At 29.2% G+C, this 16,609-nt stretch overlaps 1 protein-coding gene across 5 annotated transcripts in view; it reads right to left on the reverse strand.

Moving 5' to 3' along the window:
• LOC107439432 (proton-coupled zinc antiporter SLC30A2) overlaps positions 1-16,609 on the reverse strand; it is a 36,261-nt gene that overhangs the window by 3,152 nt on the left and 16,500 nt on the right. For all 5 annotated transcript variants that reach the window (XM_087163960.1, XM_087163959.1, XM_087163961.1 and 2 more), the window contains 6 exons: positions 10,141-10,205; positions 8,320-8,473; positions 8,128-8,239; positions 6,077-6,223; positions 3,585-3,738; positions 322-511 (listed from right to left, as the gene is read on the reverse strand). In XM_087163960.1, the coding sequence (XP_087020086.1) occupies positions 322-511; positions 3,585-3,738; positions 6,077-6,223; positions 8,128-8,239; positions 8,320-8,473; positions 10,141-10,169 (786 nt within the window). In that variant the 5' untranslated portion in view covers positions 10,170-10,205. The remainder of the gene's footprint in view (positions 1-321; positions 512-3,584; positions 3,739-6,076; positions 6,224-8,127; positions 8,240-8,319; positions 8,474-10,140; positions 10,206-16,609) is intronic.

The raw sequence follows: 16,609 nt of genomic DNA on the forward strand, positions 1-16,609 counted from the left end.
AACGGGTTAAGTCCCTTTGCCACCAGACTAACCATGGGATGTTTTTGTGGTGGTTTCTCTCCCCATGTAACTCAAGTGCGGGTTACACCCATTAAAAAAAGTCCACCCCAAAGACAAATTTCTCCCAATATTTGATCTCAAAGTTCCCTTTTCTTCTGGATTGGGTTCAAAATTACAAGGCTACAGGGTTAAACATCGGTAGACGTTTGCGTCGACTGTTCAACGACGGTAATAAAAAGAATAAAAAATAAAACACAAACTGTAAGAAATTCCTTGTCTAAAATATTCACACAAAAAATACTGCAAAGATAGACTATTTACCTTATAAAAAATAACAAAGGCTGCTACTAAAACGCCAAGACTTTGAATGAAATCTCCAATAACATGGATGAAGGCTGCTCTAACATTTATGTTCTCTTTCCCTGATCCTTCATGAGAATGACCATGCTTCGGTGAATCTCCATGGCTATGGCCATGGGAAACGCCTCCCACTTGCAAAGAAATAGCCATTCTATAAAATAAAAATAATGAGAAATCATGGGTAGAATAAAGGTTTCATTGAGATACTTTCAAAGCACTGCAATACTTTTTTTGAGAACTGATGTGAACTATAATAAATGCTTAATAAAAATTATTTTATTTAATCTTCTTGAAACGCATTCGAAGTCATAATAAACCATGTAATGCATGTTTAACTCGTTTTTACCCTGAAGATCAGGCCTCTTTTTCTCTCGGCCTAACTCAAACTTCGAAGGGCTTGAAACTGAATGGCTTAGTTCTAAATATGCTTTTAAAAATCTTGCTTTAAAAAGTAAAGCATTCCCATAACAGAGAGCGGGGATATGGAGCATAAGGCTCTACAATTTCCTAACCCATGTCATGATTGTGGCAATATGGCCAGCACTGCTCGCAATACAATCTTTCCCTACAATCTGGTAACCATCGATCTGAATCTGGACCTCTTCATTCAGTTTTCACAAATAAACTGATGACTGATATTTAATCTATTTGGCAGTATCTTTCCCTGCATGTAAAGCACCACGGCCGTCACTAAAACAGAATTTTAGAAATAAAGAGGTTTTCGAAGTGTAGTTAATATTTTGCTTACCGCTGGTACAACATGTGAATTACATGCAATGCTACAAATAATACACTGTTTGCAAAGGGTTAAGTGTTTTTTGGCTTTTGGTAAGCATATTGTGCAATTACCGTCAAAAGAATTTTCTTAACTTTAACCAAATCGGCTTTGATCTGTTGAAACTGTAATAAAATTAAATTTTAAAAATCTAAAAGCTGTCAAATATATTATTTTAAATGACTTACTCAAAATCTCAAATTAAGTAACCTTATTGCTTTAAAGGTTTGAAGAAAAATCTATAGAAATTCTAAAACTTATCAAGTGCTATTTCTCCTACTCTACTATAGCTATACACCTTTATTTTCTACATTTTTAAAAAGATATCGTGCAGTTAAATAATACTATATCATCAAAAGGTCTTCATTAAAAATTTAACCTTAATTCCAAGATGACGAGGTAAAGGCCTCTTAAACTCTCACTGTTAATAAATAATAGCAAAAATGTAGAAATATTTGACACTGATATAATATTTTGCGCTGTTATAGTTTTCAAAAATTTACTAGTTTTTTGTAATGGTTCGAAAAATTTCTAAAAGTTCAATTATTTCATTTTCCCATTTGTTTTTAGAAGAAATGACGCATTCCTTATTCCACTGATATAAATAATTCGAATATTTATTGAGTTCTAAAAAAAACGTAGTGAAAAAAAACAACTTAAATCGAAGTTGTAGCAATAGTGTGAATTTTGTGCTAGCTTTGATAAAATTTTGACAACTACTTCTTTAAGTTTTAATCTATGGCATCCAAATTATGTTTTTAGGACGTCATTGCAGAGGTTACCCATGCTATGTGTTATGTGGAAAATACTACAAATATTAAAGAGCTATATAACAACTGATCAATATACAACAGATTCTTAGCATCATCTATTTTTCAAAATTTATAAACGATTTATAAGAGACTTATAATTTTTTTTATTTATTTACCAAATACCTGTACGCCACATTTTAAGATTTATCTAGATTTCGAACATTAATTAAGAATAGATATGACTCATATCAAAAATAATTTTCAAAGTTTTTCTTCTATTAATAATAATATGAATCAAAAGAAATAGAGTTATCAATATTTTTATGAAATTTTTTATCAGACATAGCGTTGCCTGTTTTCAACGCATGCTAGCAATAAATAATGTAAATCAAACAATATGTCAGTTGAAATCATACTAGGAGAGAGTGGGGTCAATTGTAACAGGGTACGATTGTAACAGAGCAAAAATTTCGAATGTCGGGTTCTAGATTTGGTTCCTAGGTGGCGCACAAGGTGTTTTTAATAAATCTACATGAACACCCCTGCTGGCAACCATTTTTATGTACTTTTGGAAGAGTTACACCACAAAAGATATTTTTACGCTACGTAAGTACTTTTTTTGGTAATAGAATATTAACAAAGTAATTTTGCTTAATTAACACCATTAACAAAGTAATTTTGCTTAAACAAATAAAAATTATTAACCGAATATGTAAGTGGACGCCTTAATTAACATTTTTAAAAAAAATATTAGTTTTGTTAATTAACTAGCATTGTTTTTAACAAATGAAGCTGAAATGGCGTCTTGGGGACGATTGTAACAATAAGTAAAGGGACGATTGTAACAGCTGAAAATAAATAATCTTATGTTTACAAACCATTACTTAACTCTTTAAGAACCACCAATAGTTTCCTATATCATTTATATTATGTTGCATGTGCATTATTTTACTTGTTACCTTTCACAGCATAAATTAAAATTTTTAACCCCTTAAAGTTAAAAGTTTAACCCCTTAGGTCTCTGCTCATTATTATTTTTACTCCTAAAATATCACTACTATTTTGATCAATAAAAAAATATATCACAACTATGATAATATGTATTGTGAACTGTTACAATTGACCTCGTAAGTGGGGATAATTGTAACAAGTGTACGACTGTGAAAAATTGTTAATAACTACTATAATAACATTTAAAATAAGGTTTTTTTTCTAGTAGAGGATAGTCTACTTTACTCGTCTGTCAATTAATACTAATAATATATTGGATTTTTTGTTAGTTAAAAATAGTTAAGTAAAAAAATTTTACAATTGACCCCACTCTCCCCTACTATTAAAAGAAAGCAACACCAAATAATATGCTGTTTAATAAAATAAATTAACCCATTGCCAAAACTTGCAATGTCAAACATAGGTACTGGCATCGAATGAAAGCTTTAAGTTACAAAAATATGTTGTCGTGAAGGGAATATTACAAAAAAAATTACATTAAGAAGGTTTAAAAACTTCATTATTAAGTTTCGTAAATAACTTCAAGAAACCATACAACAGTATTATTTATAAAAAAAAGCAATAATGTGATCTATAAACTAACCAAAAAGAATCTAGTGTAATAAAAACTAAAGCAAGTTTCCTTTAAGTCAGCTACACAACACGATGTTCAATTATAAATTGTACCCAACATAAAATTGACTTACACTATGTTCACAGCAACCCCTACAGCAGCTGTAATCAGCATAACTTTGGCATCGATTTCATATTCTTCATAAATAATTCTCTGAGCTGCCATATATACAAGAATACCAGTGACAACCCAAATGAGTAATACAGATGTTAAAGCTCCAATAACCTCTGTAAATAATAAATCACCTTTATAAGTATAAGTATAGTTAGATATTTTTTAAAACAGTCATTCAATTTGAAGAATTGTGATCTTTTCAAAACATGTTTGTACACGCAAAGTATGTACTAACAGTACTCAAAATGAATAAGAGAACTCCATAATAATTTTTTTTTAATCAAATGTTTAAAGATTCAACCTTAATCGTTTGAAAAGCGAACGTTAGATATGGTAATCAGTTTGTGATGACGGTATTGAGTTACAAAATAAGACGCAAAAACGTACTTTATTTAAATAATCATGCACTTTTTTGTAACAGATTACGATTCCTAAATACAAAGGAGTAGACGCAATCTCGAAAATATGTTCTCAATAGTTTGGTCAGGAAAACAGTTGAAAGATATTAAATATGTCCTGCCCTTAACATCAATTCCACGTGTGTGATTCACCATCTCTGAGAGGTATATTTTTACATTTTTGTTTCGCCAAAATTTGTGGACCGATTCCGTATAAATTTTGGATTTTATCATTTAAAACTTCGGAGATTAAAAAAATGCACACAAAAATATTATACGAACAAACGATATATATAATTGTGGGCATATTTTTTTAAATAGCTTAAGAGTTTAAGAGCTGTAAAATACCTAAAAAACTATAAATAACTTTAAGGGGACCGAAATTTGAATACTAAATAATTGGAACCATATTTTTTTAATTCGGCTCCTCCTCATATTTTGAATGATAAGAATCCCAAATCTTTCAAAACAAATATACGTTAATTCAGAGAAAATAAGTTGTGTCTGATTTCCTAACTTAAAATAACGTCTGCATTAAATTAGTATATTTAATATTAGATCCTTGAACAATTAATATTCAGTACTAGCGCGTAAAAAAATAATCACAAGATCGAAAGCTAATTTGGTGTACGCCTTTTTTTTATTTTGCGCAATGTACATTTTACATGATTGTTTTATTTTGTATTTAAAGGCAGGAGAACAAAATTGAACTCCACAATTTGTGAAAACTTAATTTCTTTACCATAAAACATTAGTTGAAGTTCTAAAAATAAAATCAAGTGCAGCGTGAAATTTTGATGTGAAACAAAATGAAGTGAGGTCATTTGATTAAAGTCTAAATTATTCTTCGAAAGTCTTACATTAAAAAATTACATTAAAAAATATTTCTTTGAATGAAGAACTTTAGTAGCGCAACGGGCAGATATGAAGCGGCGAACCTTTTCCAATCAGAGTCCCAGTTAAATTTTGATTTATTATTTACAGGTATCCATAGAGTCATTCATTATATTTCTTTTTAAGCTACTGCATTGATTTTAAACAATTGAACTACAATCTGTAACTATATTTGCAGTTTAGTTATTGCCTTGCATTAAATCTGAAACCTAGCGAATTTTTATACTTGGTTATGAGGATTTCATTAATAAAAATAGCTACTTTCAGAACTATCCAAAATTTTCAGTAATTTCAATATATAAGTTAGTTTAGGCTCCCTCTTCACAACTTCGCGTTCTTCCAATGAAAAGTTAGTCTCCTCTACAACATGGTCTTCCATAATGGAGGATAAACTAGTCAACGTTTCGGCCTGGACAATGTTGTTTTTTTTAATAAATTTTCTATAAATGTATTTAAAAAGTAATTTAACATTGTTCTTCCTGTGAACCACCTAAATACACATTTAGAATGTTCTCGTGGAAGAAAAGTTTAACTGAGAATTTTAACATTATAAATAAAACACACAAAATATTTTTCTATCCGACTTGTTTTCGAAACGGTATCATTATACGTGGAAAGATCTCATAACAAAGAATTTTAACATTTTAGCTAAATACACAACACTTTTCTTGTTCCACTTGTGCTTGATTGGATGTTCGCAAAGATGAAAGGATTTTACAGATGCTTCCTCTGCATCTTTTCCAACTTATATTAGGAATTTTTTAAATCTGTAAAAAATGCTTCATATCTCAAGGATTTAATTTTTCTAATTTGTTGCAGTGCATCTTGATGCCAACTTGCTCCGGACAGCAAATATGTATATTTAAAGTGGTAGATTATCAATTGTGATTCTTGGTTTAATAAATTCAATTTAGTAGATTTTTTTTCCACCGTTATATTTAAACAATTCGTAGGCTTATATTATTCACCACTTTGAAGTACTTAAAACGTACTATGCCTTTCAAAAAGCAAGCAAAAATAGTCAAATATTCGCAAAATTAACTTTGTAGTTGTTTACCGTTTCTTGAATTATTTTGGCGTGTCCGGAGCAGTTGGCATCTCAAAAATAATTCAATTTTGAAAAAAAAAATTGAGCCGGAACAAGTCTGATTTAGATTACCTGCTCTGTACCAGCCAAAGCTCATTCGTTTAGTTGCAGGTCTCGAAGCAACCCATATGGCCATCAAACTTATCATGAAACTAGCAAAATCAGTAAGTAGATGAGCAGCATCTGTGGCTATGGCTAAACTGTTTGCTAAAACACCACCTGGAAAAGAAAGCTTTTTCTCAAGTCAAGATGGAAAAAAAATATTTTTTTAATGGAACTCGTCGATTAAATAAAACAAAAGTTTTCAACTGAATTTTGTCACATTTCTTTCAAATAACTAGTGGAAATTTTATTTAGCATTTATATAGAGTCCATTGCACAGTGAGCAAAAACAATTAACCACCCAGAATAACTTATGATTGTAGGACTCAATCGTAATGCTTAAAGCATGTGACCTTAAATATGCTATTCTCTATTATAGTTAATGTTTAGGATGTGACTGAAGATTTTTTTGTACTTAAAGTGGTATCAAAATGTATGAGTTTTATTTTAGTCCATAGATTTGTATATTAAATTTAATATATTTATTGTAAATAAATAGATCTATAATAACAGCATAATTGAACGATTGCGGTTGTGTGTGTGTATGTATATATATATATATATATATATATATATATATATATATATATATATATATATATAAATGTAAAAGAATATAGAATAGTTATTTTATCAAAGAGTTTTTGCATAGCGTTACGGTTCCCGCTAACGTTATTTGAGCTTCACAATGGCACCAACATTTTTTCACAAATAGCAGTGTTATTCAGTGACAGAAAATAAAGTTAGCGCTACGGTTAACGTAAGAAAAAATCTATGCAAAATCTCTTATATTATCACCTTTGCTACCATTAAGAAAAATCATCTCCAGCAAGTATGAAATAATATCATAATAAGGTTATTATATAAGAGACGTTCATTCTTCGGAAATACAAACATTATTTTTAAACATTAATGAAATATGATGTTGTTTCTAATGCTACTTGCCAAACAGCAAGACTGCTTGGTAAAACCAAGCGAGTTTAAGGGGCGCCACCTATGACCGAAAAAGTGACCTCAGCTACGCACACGTCTCAGTACATTTATGGAACGGACCCAATCATACATCCATTTATTCATCCATAGATTGTAATTTTGACCTAAATCAGAGAACGATCAAACTTCAATTTAGTACCCACAGAGGTAACATGGATCATGGAGGACTTTAAGACCCGGCTTATATTACACGCACCAGCCCACATTAACTACACGGGGAGTCTTCAGTCTGTGGGGATCGAACACAAGACCTCTTGAACATGAACCGAACTCCCAACCAACCAGGCTATCCCGGTCTAAAGGAAATATTGCCATGAAAAAGCTTTAATTTTACAGGTAATGAGTTTCATAAAATACCTAGCAATTTACAGAATGTCTGCGGCATGCATTTTAATGATCATGCACATTGTCAGTTTGGAAATCTATAAACTGATCGAAAAAGTATAAAACTATTAAAAACTATGCAAAAGGAGCAAAGTGTGTCTTCATCAAAGTACAAACATCAGCTATTCTATAAAGAGCTTAATCAATGTAATAATTTTTAATTGTTTTATAATCAGTCGATAAGTTTTCAATATTCTGTAAGATGCCTGGGTTTTCCATGAAATGTCCAATTTTCAGCTTATTTTTATGAACCTGTCATTTATATTGTAATGTACCACATACCAACAGTTTCGCCAATCGTTAAGTTACTATTCTAATGAAAGTTATCATCATTAGGTATCAATATAATAATACCAATCATACAGTTATCTTAATAATCAAAATACCAATAATCGTATGCATAGTATGAAACGCCTACATTCTATAGAATTTAGGATCCATCAGTACTGTAAATACTTAGGTGATGATGCAATTCGCCCATTTGGCATTCTGTAAAATGCTTAATCAATATAATAATTTTTAATAATTTAATACTTTGCCGGCTAGTTTTCGACATTCTATAAAATGCCTAGATATTCCATAAAATGCCAGATTTTAAACATATTATTCCGCAAATATCATGTATAATAAACTGTACCACATACCTACAGCTTCACCAATCATAAAGAATAAGCAAAGAATACTGGCGAATACTAATTTTCGTCTCGCAATCTTATCAATGCCAAATTCTTTATCTTCGTGGCAATGAGAATCTACCTGCAAATGGTTACATTATTTGAATAACAAAAATGAAGAGTGACAGAGAGAGACTTATCAATAAAACTCTCATTACTTACTAATATGCTTTCTTTTTTTGGTATTTTTTCGGTTGATTTAGATATTCCATTTTGGCAACATTCATCTGCTGCATTACCGTGGCAACAATAAATAATTGAATTATCTCTTGATACTAAAGATTCATAGGTCCCTCCATGGTGATCACTAATTGTTCTATGGAGAAACCCATAATTTGTGAGAAATTTTAAACGAAATAAGCTTGTAACAATGAAACAGTTTTAAAATGGCATTTTCAATTTAAAAAAATTAAATTATAAAATTTACCAGTTTTTTTATATAATAAAATATATTATTAATATCAATTTACGTGTATACTAGTTAAGGAGTTCTACAAACTAAACTTTTAGTATCAAAACGACAAATTACTCTTTTGACGATATGACTATAACATGTGTATTAATTATAATATCAGGATAATATTTTAAATAAAGCAACTGTAATATCTGCTTAAATACCGGACGAAATTTTAAACGAAATAAGCTTGCAACAATGGCATTTTCAGTATAAAAAATTAAATTATAAAATTTACCAATTTTTTTACATAATACAATATATTATTGATATCAATTTACAAGTATTCTAGTAAAGGAGCATTACAAACTAAACTTTTAGTATCAAAACCATAAATTATTTTGACGAAATTACTGAGACGTGTATTAATTATAATATCAAGATATTATTTTAAATAAACTGTATTACCTGCTTAAATACCGACAAAAGAAAATTATTAATATGATATATCGTTAGAGTGCAGGGAAAGTAAAAAGGAAATGTGCGTAGTTAGTTTCAGTATCAGAAAAATTTAACTTAAGAAATTAAGTAAGCATTATCGTGGTGTACAAGGGTTTTACTCGAAACCAATACCAGTTCGTAAGTAGTAGTTTCCCACAATATTTAAAGTTGTATACTAAATTTAATTTACGTTTATAAATTATGTGTCAAAATTCACTAAATGATTAAAGGATTTTATATAAGTATTTAAATTATTTCTGTATATAAACTGGTGGTCAATATTATTATTGAAAGCAAACTTATAAATTATAAATAGAGTGGTATAATATACTATCACTTTAAATAGTTAACAAAAATCAATCTTATATATTGGATTGCCAATCTTTCGACATTAGCAGAGATGCAAACTTGATCCGCTTTGAAAAATTGTACTTTCTAACGGTAACGAAATTTAAATTATTTTTAGTTTAGTATTTATAATTTTAATTAATTTTTCCACCACTAAATATCAAAAATCATAATAACATGCAACCTAAAAGCATTAATTATTTGGTTACTGTTTCTTAAAGTAGGCGTAACTATGTTTATTTTACAAGTTATATTATTTAGTTCGCTACCACTTTATTAAAACTTTTCCAGAGAGCGGAGCAGTTGGCATCCCTACATTAGTTGGGAATTTCTTCCCGTGGTAGCTAAGTTTAAATTTTAATGTATAATTCTTTATTCTGTCAATTTCATTTAAAGTTATTTTCCACGCCACTTCATACAAATGATTCAAGAGCCCACTCGTATTGAGACTTTTGAAATGTTAAAAAAAATTATCAAAAGTTTTGGAAGTTTCAGTTTTTAATTGACTACCACTCTATAAAATATTTTGAAAAAAAGCGAAGCAGTTGGCAGCCCTGTTTATATCTAAGAAACAACATAATAAATATGGATAATATCTAGCTTGTGTATGAAGTAAAGGTGGTTGGGTCGCAAAGCCAGAGATGCCATCATCTCACCGTTGGTCTCATAATTGATGAGCTATGACTTTTTTATTTATATCAAAATAAATTTTCCAGACTTTGATAAAATTTTTTACTTACAATGGTATTTTTTCATTTTTTTCACCCATCTTTTCTTCAGGGGGTTTAGATTCTGGTGCAGTTACCTAAACGAAAGTAAAAAAGATAAAAACAATTCAAAAAGGCAATTTTTGATATTAATAATTTTAGATTATTTTTATTTAAAATAAAATTGTTGTTGTTGTTGTTAATTTACGTCGCACTAGAGCTGCACAATGGGCTATTGGCGACGTAAAATAAAATTGAAAGTCACTAAGGATTGACATATTCAGTAAAGCATACAAATTTCTTTCTTCAAGTTATACTATATATAGTTATATATATGTAAACGAAATGTGTTATGGATATATGCATACAAATATAGTTATAAGTATAAGAAATGTATTATGGTTATAAGCATACAAAATGAATTATGGTTATAGGTATGCAAAATGTGGAATGGTTATATGCAAACGAAATGTGTTATGGTTATGTGCATACAAAATGTATTATAATTATAAATAGAAGAAATGCATTACGCTTATAAGCATACGAAATGAATTATGGTTATATGAAAACGAAATGTGTTAAGGTTATATGCGTAAGAAATGCATTATAGTTAAAAGTATAAGAAATGTATTATGGTTATATGTATACGAAATGTCACGTTTTCAGCAGCATGTCGCTGATGAACTCAAATTAACTCAACCGAGTCCCAAATTGTTTCGCTAATGAACTCAAATAAATTTGTGACTCATTAAAAACAGTACTATCTGCCTAAAATAGGAACCACAGTACTAGACTGAATTTTTTTCGTTATGAACCATACGAATGATTCTGAATTTTTCTAACTAACCTTCACTTTTTACGTACTCACCGACTACTACGATATTTCCGTAGTTTTAGAAAAAAAATTTCTTAGTAGTAGCAAAGGCAATAAATGCATTATTTTTATGAATCAGAGGTAAACGAATTTTATCCACCACTTATAATTTTAAATGGATACATAAAAAATCAAATCCTAATAATACTCATACCCTTATAAAAAAGCAAAAATATTCTATTTCTTTAAAAAAAAAATTGCTTAATTTCACTATCATTTAAAAAATTTCTATGATCTTCCAGATGTCAAATTTTGGCCAGTATGTTTTAATACAAAATATGTTGTTGAATAAAACTTGTAAATATTTTGTTTTCGTTTCTATTTTTACGCCCTATATCAACTATAATAGACGCCCAGTGACTGGGTGGTAGAGCTTCGCGCTCCCGTGGCACAGGTCCTGGGTTCGATCCTCGGGCCGGGCAAGGTTGATTCAGCCTTTCATAACTTCAGTGGGTCGATAAAGGAGTACCAAACATGCTTGGGAACTAAACACTGGAGATTCCGCGTTCGTCTGACCACCTAACCGGAACATCTGCTCCTGCACCCCAGTGCCCAAGGTCAAGAAAACTGAGATGGGTACAGTAGGCCTTGGCCCTCTATGAGCTGCCGTGCCACTGAGTTTAGTTTAGTTTAGTTTCAGCAACTATAATAGTCTAAGAACATTGCGTGAATGTTGTATAGAGCTAAAACTTCCAGTTTGCATGTAAACTATCTTTACATAGATAATTTGTAGCGAAAGATTTTGAACGCGCTTATTGGACTTCTCGGCAACGCCTTCTGTGACGTATGACAATTTCATTCTGCTATGCTTGTTATTTTAAGCATAGAGCAATCTCTGTACAAAAGCATTTCTTTTTCAAACTTGAAATGCCAGTTTTTTCGCCTAAGAAACTGCCTTCTTTATCTAAAAAGGAAATAGAAACTATGTTTCATCTAACATTATTACCTTTATTAGCAATGTTCTAAATTTAGAAGATTGCAACTAGTGGGTAAAGGAATTAGGACGGACAAATACGAAATGGAATTCCAGCGAAACCTCACGGACAAAGATCCACACATAATGGATCTAAATTGCATGGTTTTTATATAGAAATGTTTGTTCAGATTGCACGTATAGAAAATTTAATTTTGAAATTTAAAAAGCATGATATGCTCCAAAAATTGATACATCTTTGTTGCAAGGTAATATTACTGTTCCTTAAAAAACTCTTTGCTTAATTCTTACGTTTTTGTTTGGTTTGTCTTGAAATTGTTATTATTAGTATATAAATATAATTAATAGCTATATAAGTTTTATTTCTTTATGCAAAAAATGCGTCTGTATAACTTTTTTTTTATCGGTTTTCTTAATTTTACGCAGATTTATTCAGCACGTGGCACCCTCTTTTATTTTAGAATTAAATAAAAGAGTTTGCATAAATAAAATATGCAAATTTTGTGTTTCGTGTTACTTAAATATTCATTCATTTCAAAAACTATTTTATGAAACAATAGAAATTAAACTATGCTTTATCTCTTAAAATCTATTCTATCATTTCATTTTATGTATTTATTTACTTTACTAAACGCTAAACTTCCAAAATATTCAAATATCTGATTTCGATTTTGTGACTGAAGACAGAAATGCGTTGAATGAATGTAGAAAATCTATAAAATAATAATAATAATAATATTCTCCGACTTTAGTATATACTCTTATTTCCTTGTAAAACTTATTATATAGCGAGTTGCATACAACAATTTTTATTAATTACTAATGTTCCGTAATTTTTTTGCTGAATTATAACATTTTAGAATATTTTCCTCTAAGATATTATAAAATCTTTTTCAAATAATCAAAAATAATTTTACAATAATATTTATATATCTCACATATATATCTCATTATATATCTTACAATAATATCTATTAAAATCTCAGATAATAAATTTAAACTCAACCTGCATTGCTTTTATTTGTCTTATTCTGCAATCATACTTGATAAATTTAAGTTACAGATTTTAATTTTTAAGATCATAAAGAGATTCATAAAACTATTCAATTTGAATACTAATCAATTCTTATACTTATTATATAAATGCTGGCTAAAAATACTTTTAAAATATATGCTCACAATTTATGTTTAATACTTATTATTGTATTAATTCGATGTTTTACCAAAATATTGTTGCTTACCTTGCATTTACATAAAATCTGTAACATTTATATTAAAAAAATATTATATTGAAATGTAAAAAAAAATATTTTAAACAAATAAAGAAAAATTTAAGAATAAACTTGATTTCAATAAATGTGCTATCATCAAAAAACCATAGATGACGCTATTTTATTTTCTATACAAAACTTTAACATTTCGCTTAAAATTATTATGAGAAATATACTAAAACAGATATATGATTGATTTACATTTTGTAATCAAATTACGGAGAAATGATAGTGGGGAGGAGCTATAAAAAAACGTAACAGAAGGCCTTGCCGAGAAATCCAATCAGTGCGCTCAAAATCTCTCTTTATAAACTGTAGATGTAAAGGTAGTTTACATGCTTCCGGGTTAGCTGCAATATAATTAGGACATCTTTTATCAAGTCTAATGTCGCAGGCGTTTCATTTTTAACTTTTATATAATCTGTTATGATATAATTCGTAATAAAAGCAACATCTATTATTCCTGTACGTTTGATAACAGCTGTTTTTTAGCTCTTACATATACATTTGTGAAAATAGTATTCTTTCTTTTGTTTTAAGTTGTGTATTTTCGTATTTACATATGTGAAAATAGTATTCTTTCTTTTGTTTTAAGTTGTGTAATTTTGCATTTATATTTGTGAAAATAGTATTTTTATTTTTGTTTTTCCTTGGTTGGTTGGTTTGTTGTGCTTTTATAAATGTTTTTGAAACAAATAGTTATAAATAATACAAAAAAATTATATTATCGAGAATATTAAAAATAATAAAAACAAAAATTTCACAAAAACCAGTTTTGAACCGGTGATCTCCTGAACGAAATATATAAGTGCCTTTTCGTTTTCCCCAGTCTATTATGATTGCAAAAATTTTTTCTCCGTTTACCGCATTTTGAATATTTGTTACAACTATGTCAATTTCGAGTAGCTTAATGACGAACAATCATTATTTTACAGCAAATTCGAAGTATTTGAATACCGTATTATATACTGGGGATAATATATACCGGTGGAAAAATTATTTTATTTCTTTCTATTCAAAAGGAGTAAACTATCCTTGATTACCACTTTTTTCTGACTTTTAACATAGATACTTATGAGTGAAATTGTCACAACTATTGATAAATAGAGATAGTTATTAATAGTTCATTACTTCTGAATGAAAAGAAATGAAATATTCTTACTCCCATCATTTTATACGCCGGATAAATAGCACACCTGTTGTAATAAAACTAAAGGTCCTTTGATCAATAATGATGCAATAATGCAAAACGAACAAGCTTTAAGCTGCATTAAGTGTTTTTTTTTTCGGAGTAGGATATAACCCAATAATCATCCACGTGGTCTAAAAATTAATATCAAATTCTTCGTCTAAAAATTTGTAATTTTTTTTTGTCAAGTGCCTGTTTTAGGCAGAAGGGGTGCGATTGTTCTTGTTTTTCAGTGGCGCCATCTATGGCCAGAAATTCGACTTCTGTCACACCATTCACCCAACCACAAACCCGTTTATAGGGCGGGTCACATTCACGCACACAAAGGAGAAAGGACATAGAACACACAGAGAGAAATAAACATCCATGCCTTGCCCGGGATTGGAACCCAGAACCTTTCTGATGCAAGGACAGTTCCCTGCCCCCTACACAGGCCGATCGGCAACATTTGTAATTAAATAAAGTATTTTGAATTTTCGTTTGATTAAAAAAAATTTATGTTACTCTTAAAACAATTTTCTTGTTTAACAAGAAACCGATGAGAAAACCCAGTAATTTTAAATACAGGGTGGTGTGAAACAGGTAACAATATGTACTTAAAGAGTTATATGTACATAACAAATAAAAATGTCTTGTTTTAGAAAATATATATCGGAGAAATCAACGAATCATTTCGAAGAGCAGGAGAACCAATTTGTTATTTCCGGTGAAAAAAGTCATTGACTATTAAGTTAGGACTTTGCAAATGGAATGTGCCTAAAATCAATCATTACTACAAGAAAACATTAAAGATTTTACATAAAAGATATAAAACATTTTTTCATAAAAAATTAGTGTTGCAACGAAATTAAAATTTTTATGAGTAGCACCACAAGTTTGTTATACAAATTCAAGAAATAATAATCATGATAAAGAAATAAATATTGATAAAAATTCTGCCGTAATTTTATTATCGTTGCACTTTTTTAATGGGTAATCATTTCTTTATCATTAACCCCCTCGTTATCACCAGTCTGGAACATTCTGATATATGAAGTTCAAAATGTAAATGAGCTTGTTATCGCTTAATCTCAATGAAAGTGGTTTTATTTCTTATACTTGTTTTAATTACTTAACAAATTAGAATGTGTTTCTTTTTTCGAAAACCACGGAATTAAAAATGTGTTGAATAATTTACAAAAAAAAAAATTTAAATAAAGCAAAGTAAAAATAATTTTTAGTTCGAGCATCTCAATGTTCAAAATATCATAGTTATTTTTTTTTTTATATAATTTAAAACAAGCAAATTTTTAGAATGTGATCAACTTGCTTTAATCAATTTCATTTTTTTTCTTTAATTTTTTATAAAGCTGGAAATGCAAATTCGACTAGTAAATTTGAGCTTTCAAATATTATTTCAGTCTCGACTAAACACAAAAAAATTAATTGTTCATAACGCCCAATTACTAAGGAAAAAGTTGACATCGTAAATCAACCACCAGCTTAATAGAGATTTATTATTTTGAAGCAAATTGTACTCAAACAAAATCATTATTTTTTGATCGTTCAAAAATAAAATAGAAAAAAAACTTTCATCTGTACGTTTTACATTAATTAGAAAATAGAGAAAAGGCACTAATACTTTCTTGTGTAATATAGTTGTAAATAGTTACCTAAGCGTTTGTAAAAGTTTTGAATACATATCATTGTACCAGTAAACATTTATTCCTTGAGAAATAATTATTTTCACAGGTTCATGATTCTCATGACATTTCCTCATGCAGTTTGGCATAAACATCTGTATAAGTTTTAAATTTAAAATATGCTAAAAATGCTATTACCTTGCAATAATACAATTATTTGTACTGTAGTACTAAAATAGCTTAGGGGAAGGTAGGGCAAGATGGACCGCTTAAGGAAACTAGGCTCAAAAAATAGTAAACTAGAACAATTTTATATCTTTTATATTGTAAACATATAGTGGGAACATTGCTCTTACATATCTCATACAGAAAATAAATAAATAATAAAGTTCAATAATAATAACTTAACCTAAACAAAAATAGAAGATTGTCCCATCTTGCCCGGGCTACCCGGGCAATATGGGACACATAATTATATTTCAAAAATCACTGAAATTAATGTCAGAATAAAAGAATAATCGACAAAAAAAAACGTTCTTAAACATCACAGTTACTGCATAAGAAGCGGCCAAAACCGGAATAAGCACTGCAAGCTTCATGAGCCCATTCTAA

The sequence above is a fragment of the Parasteatoda tepidariorum genome, chromosome 5 (genome assembly GCF_982258835.1).
Source record: "Parasteatoda tepidariorum strain Cologne lab strain chromosome 5, Ptep-v5.0, whole genome shotgun sequence".
Lineage (NCBI taxonomy): Eukaryota > Metazoa > Arthropoda > Arachnida > Araneae > Theridiidae > Parasteatoda > Parasteatoda tepidariorum.